The 6,000-nt window shown below is 49.5% G+C and overlaps 1 protein-coding gene across 4 annotated transcripts in view; it reads right to left on the reverse strand.

Moving 5' to 3' along the window:
- The window catches only part of SMURF1 (SMAD specific E3 ubiquitin protein ligase 1), a 45,618-nt gene extending 39,853 nt beyond the window's left edge, over nt 1-5,765 (reverse strand). For 3 of the 4 annotated variants that reach the window (XM_042037032.1, XM_042037030.1, XM_042037029.1), the window contains exon 1: nt 5,510-5,765. In XM_042037032.1, coding sequence (XP_041892966.1) covers nt 5,510-5,564 — 55 coding nt within the window. In that variant the 5' untranslated portion in view covers nt 5,565-5,765. The remainder of the gene's footprint in view (nt 1-5,509) is intronic. The other variant, XM_042037031.1, reaches the window with a different exon arrangement.
- Nucleotides 5,766-6,000: the final 235 nt, after the last annotated feature.

The following is a 6,000-nucleotide window of genomic DNA, read 5'->3' on the forward strand; positions in this document are numbered from 1 at the left end:
AGACTGATCCAGCTCCAAGCGTGGCAACTGGACTGGCTTCAAGGTGGGCAGCAATCCAGGTAAACCTCCAAAAACCACACACATGGATGGTACCTCCATGATGTACTTCTCCATTCTGTGAATCCATCAAGCAAACCTCCAGCCAGCTCAGAAACTGAAGGGGCTCACTGATCTTTACTTACAGTGGCAATTTTAGCAGCCTTGGGGCTGCCGTCAGTAAAGTTCCTCTACCCAGCACACAGAAAATCACGGTGTAAGAATAACTTCCTCACTGAGAAATTCCACACTGCTTGTATTTCCCAGAAATTGATGATTAATTGTGAAACACACACAGAAAGGATGATGCTACAAAATTTTAGAAATATTATAAAGCTGTTTCAAGAAATGGATGAGAAAACTGTTCTCAGACTGGTGGGCAGTATGGAATAAAAAAGAAATCATGAACTGCACAACCACATGCCAAATTGCATTTCTTTATATGAAGACATTCAATTTGACAAAAGAAAGTTTCAAGTCAGGAATAAAGTAGTTATTGTTTCTACTTTCCTCGCCTGAGGGGGATATTCAAACAAACTCGTTTTGGTGATTTAATTTACTTCCACCAGGACAATGGTGCTGGCACAGCTTTGACTTACTGGGAGAAGCAAAAAAGGAGACTTGGTCCCCATAGCCTGCCCAGAGGAAAAGGCTGCTCTTTGGATTCCCACTCTGGCAGCCCAAAAATGTCAGCTGGCCAACTGCAAAGGCTGTGCTCTCCACTTCCTCCTGTGAAAGCAAGATCTTATTTTTTTTTAATGTCCCCAGAGTTACATGCCCTGAGCCTCTTTGCCATCCTGATCCATAGGGCTCCAAACAGACACAAATTTGCCTTCAAGAAAACGCTGCTGCTTCCCAAGGCAAATGGGGATGTGAGGCAGAGGGAGATTAAGTGCCTCGCTCAGCATCACACAGGAAATCTGTGGCCAAGCTCCACGCTGAGCTCCAGCCCCGCGCTCCAATCACAGTCGGGCCTCTGCTCCCAGCAGACATCGAGAAGAGAAAATCCTTACGAGAAGAAAATAACGAGACACGGATTTCGACACACTCCCAGACTGCCACACTAAATAAATTTGGAGCTACCCAACTGCTGCTTCCCACCATGTCCCCCATGGCACAAAGCTGGCTCAAATATTAAATACCAACTGCAAGGGGGGCTGGGATGAGCAGCCAGCTCTTCCTGCCTTCCTGCCCCAGCACTCTTCACCTGGAACTGGTGGTCCTGATGCCCAGCCACAAAACTATAGCCAGCCCATGATGTATTTACCATGTCTGATTGAGAGATCCCTACACAGATTCATTGTTCCTGAACATGGGACAGAAAAGTGTCCAGGTCACCAACATTAGTGTTGCTATTGATCAGTCAGTTAACTCTGCTGCACTGATCGATACATTACTCATGAAAGGGAAGCAAAACATCCTGACATTTGGGACATGCTTTAGTCTGTGCCTTTGTAACAACCCTAAGTGAACATTGCTCTAATGACAACACAACATTTTATCTTCTACTTGAAGTCACCGTATTCTTTTATGGATTCTTTAAATTACAAACGCAGGAAGTCCCAAAGCCACCCATTTACCGGCTACCAAGTGGCCAGGCTTCGTGGCTGGGGCTTCCCTAAACTGGCTGACTACACTGAGCTGCAAGTCTATGCAGGATACTGGTCTTTATCACTTCTTCCCTCTTCCCCTTTCTTTGCCACTGCTAAGCACAGCCACCTTCCCTACAGGAATCAAATTCGTCACCTACAAATCCCCTCTGGCTCTTCCCTCACCTCACAGCAACCACCTGCTTCATCATCGTCTTCCTCACTCTTCCCCGATGCTTTTAACACCACACTTTCTTACTCCTCACACCTGGGAGGATTCTCACTTCCATCCACTTTCCAAAACTGCCACCACAAGCAGCCCAGCACCTTCCCAGGCCAGGTTTTCCAAGGAGGATTTGAGGACTCTGAACCACAGCAAAAGGAGGTGTTTGGAGAAGATTATTTGGATCCTCCTGTTACACCAGCTCTGGCTTCTCTGCTAAAGAAACTGTTTTGCCATCAGTCCTCAACACGGCCATCTGACCATGGACGTGAGATCCTCCCCCTTCCTGCTCCAGCTAGGAAGTGATCCATAAAGTTTAACTTTCCTCAGTTCCATGATTGCCCCAGAAGCCAGCCAGCTTTTAACACCTCTGCTGAAAAAGCCAGAACCAATGAAACCAGAACCCAACTTGCAGCTTTTTTTGGTAGAAAAGTTCCATGTTTAGTCCATTTCTTCACGGCCTTTCCAGTTCCATCTGCAACCTTTGCCTACAAGCTACCTGGAACAGGGTGTCTCCGATACCCAGCACAATGAGACTGCAGTTTTCACCAGCACTTGTGGGTGATATAAGTGTGAGCAAGGCATGTGTAAGCCTTGGAGATGATGAACCCTTTGGAACTTCCCCAGGGAGCAGCAGCAAATAAAGGTTTCAGAGAAGCACATGGGTAAAAAAGGGACACGTGCTCCGTGAAGGTCTCCTGGCCTGTGGATCGTGTTCCTCCTTGACCCAGCAGACCCCGAGCATATTTGGCAAGGACATGCACTCACAGGATCACTTTATTTTTCCATCCTTGTGTTGGCAATTCCGCCACTGCTGTGCTGCCCTGATGACAACACAGATAGGAAGAGACCACAGATTTAACAGGAAGTTTTCTCTTACTTTGCCTAGAACTGTTCCAAGGGGCAAGAGACAAGGCCAGAGGCCAGAGTATCTCTGGCTCTTGCATCACCAGATGGGGTGAAGGTTTTAGTGGAAATAAGAGGAGAAACTGAGATATGACAGGAAATTAGCATATTTGAGATCCACAGGCCACAAAGTCATTTTAACCTGTCATGCAACTCACTGTTATATTGAGGTTTTTAGTATTTCTGCACAGGATACATTATTTGCCATTTTACTTCATTACAATTTGCATCAGGCTAGGACTGACATCATTCTGTATAGGCTGGGAGATCACTTCTGGTAATCATGAGAAGATCAAGAACTTTTACATATATTCACATAAGTAACCCTGACACTCTGTTAACACAAATACCTTTCCAACAGATGAGGAAAAAAATTATGTCTTTTAAAAAATCACAAGAGATTCAACCACTCTTCCCTTCCCATTCACCCAGTGATGCTCACAGGCATCCTCAGCCTAAGTGGTATTTAGACTGCTATTTTCAGTACTGCAAAACTTAAATGGTGCCTAATCACAGGAAACACAATGCAGGTAGTAAATTATAACAAATGAGGTCCTCTGTCTTGATTTAAATGTGCTCAAATCTCCCAGTAGCCAAAGAGATGAGAAAACAACAGCCAGGCTGGCTGCAGCTATTTGAAACAGGTAAGTCAGCACCCCAGTCCCAGCCAAGCCAAGAACTTGGCATTGCCCAACAATTCCAGAGCTAAACCTCTCCCAGAGCAATTTATTTGTTGATTAAATACAGCAATTTTTGTCACACCACCCAGGTTTCCTGCTTGTAAAACCAGAAGATGTGTTTGAGCAAGCAGGAGATTTCTTCAATACAGTTAAAAAATGGGGAGTAATAAAAACTAAATCTACCAAGTTGCTCAATAAACTGAAACTTCAGTCTCTTCCAGGAAACATTCCCAGCTCGGAGAGAAGACTAGTGTATGCTAAAAGTAAAAAAGCATTTTGCTGCAGCATTCAGCCTTTAAAATTAAACCCAACAGCTTCTCTCTGTTATTTAAATGATCTCCTCCAGCTCAGAAGGGCTATGACCATGGCCTAAGTTACTTAACTCACATTTTTATTGACTGACTTGCATAAAAATAAGCCACATTAAGGACTGAGCTGACATTTGGTATACATCACCACAAAACTCATTTCAGATCAAACATAATTCATACAACCTAAAAATATTTCCAGCCTTCTCCCATCCAAGAAAAGGATTTTCAGATTTACATTATCCTCACAAACTTTGGTCTTCTGAAGCACAAGCAGTGCAGAATCAAAGGATTAAAAGAACACCAGGAGTTTTATTTTTTGATGACCTGCCTCTGAGTGTGCTTTGTGCCAGGAGCAAGTTAACCTGTAACTGCAGCTTAACCAGCACCGTTTTCTCATTATTTGCCAATGTTTTATGCACCCACACACAGAGGATCCCTCTCCAAGGATCAATTCTGGTCACCCAGAGCAGCACTGTGGCTGCTCCAGCCCAAGTGACCTTCAAGCATCCACCTGTTGCCTTGAAAGACTGGATTGGACCTTATTTTTTAATAATTCACACAGCAGTCTCAACAAGCAGAAACTGTGTCTCTTCCCGTTAAAGAAGAAGGCTCGGCATTGACCGGAGCAGCTTCCAAAAGACTTAATCCAGATCTTTCAGGGTCCAACATAAATTGGTTTATCCATCCATGAACCCTCCAGAGGCCTCACACAGAGGCAGGACAGACACAGCTCTGGGTGTCACCTCCTGCACGGGGAAGGAACTTCCAGAGTTGAATGCCATGATGTGCCAGATGAGAGCAAGTTGTGAAGAAGGAGAGAAAATTTCAAAAAACCACGCTAAAAAAACCCCCAGCTAAAAGCAACTAAATGGGTATTTTCTCATTAGCAACTGAGTTATCCTCCTCGGCACACAGGAGGCTGGGGGGGTTGTTAATTAAAGTGAAGTAAGGCAAATTATGAAAGGCTTTGAGAGAAAGCCAGTCTGTGGGAGAGGTGGCCCTGGGAATTCTCCTGGGAAAGGTGGAGAGGAGACCCCATGAAGGGGTAGGGTGGTCTGATGGGATGGAAAGTGGGGGCACAGGGATACCCCCACGGGGGAGGGAACAGAGGAAACCCTGGGAAAGGGCTGGGAAGGGGGAAAGGTGTCACAGGGATGCCCACAGACAGGGAAGGTGCAGAAGAGACCCCAGGAAGGGGCTGGGAGGGGGGAAGGGGTGTCACAGGGACCCCCACACACTGGGAAGGTGCAGAAGAGACCCCACAAATGGGCAGACTGCAGGGGAGAGTTATCAACAGGGACCCCCAATCGGGAAGCGTGCAGAAAGGACCCCATGAAGGGTCAGGGTGCTGGAATGGGTGGTGAGTGTCACCCTCCACGGGGGAAGGTGCAGGAAAGACCCCAGGAAGGTGCAGCGTGCCCTGACCTGCTGGAAAACGAGGGGGAGACAGTGACAAATCCCCGCTCTTCTCAAATTTATGTCACCCCAAGGGGGCTCAAGCACCCCACGCCGGAGGGGCGGGAAAAAATATAAATAAACAAAAGCGCAAAGAGGCTCCGTCGGGCCACAGAGGTGGAAGCGGAACAGAAAAACGGTGGATAAAAGTTAAGCAACGCTGGGAGCTCGGGCCCGGCCGTCCCTCCCCTCACAGCCAGGCCGGGGAGGGGGCGAAGGCGCCAGGGGAGGGGAGGGGAGGGGAGGGGACCCCGGGCCCAGCCGTGGATGTGCGGCCACACACACACAGTACCGCCGCCGCCCCGTTACCTGTGAGGCGGATCTTGATGCTGGATCCGTTCCGGCGGGTACCGGGATTCGACATCGCGCCTGGAGGAGGAGGAGAAGGAGGAGGCGGCGGCGGCGCCGAGCTCAACCGGCGGCCTCGCTCAGCCCCGCCATGCGAGCCCGCCCGCTCCTCACGATACCGGGGATCCCCGGGCCCGCGTTCCGGCGGCCGCCGCAGGCTCGGCGCCCTCTGTCCCCTCAGCCGCCGCCTCAGCCGCCGACGCGCCCGCCCGGCCCGGCCCGGCCGCGGAGAACCGAGGCCGCGCCCCCGCCACGCCCCCGCGCACGGCGGAGGGCGGTGACGTCAGCGCGCAGAGCGGAGTGGCCGCGTCCGGACGCCATGAGGAGAAGGTCGGGGGAGGGAAGGGCCGGGGCGGCGCATGCCCAGGAGGGCTCGGGGGAGCGCCCCCTGGCGAGGGGAGAGGGTGGGGGGAATAGGGGGAATTAGGGAATAGGGGTGGGATGGGGGAATA

The sequence above is a fragment of the Corvus kubaryi genome, unplaced genomic scaffold, assembly GCF_017639235.1.
Source record: "Corvus kubaryi isolate FWS band 111438036 unplaced genomic scaffold, C.kubaryi_AGA036_p1.0 37387, whole genome shotgun sequence".
Classification (NCBI taxonomy): domain Eukaryota; kingdom Metazoa; phylum Chordata; class Aves; order Passeriformes; family Corvidae; genus Corvus; species Corvus kubaryi.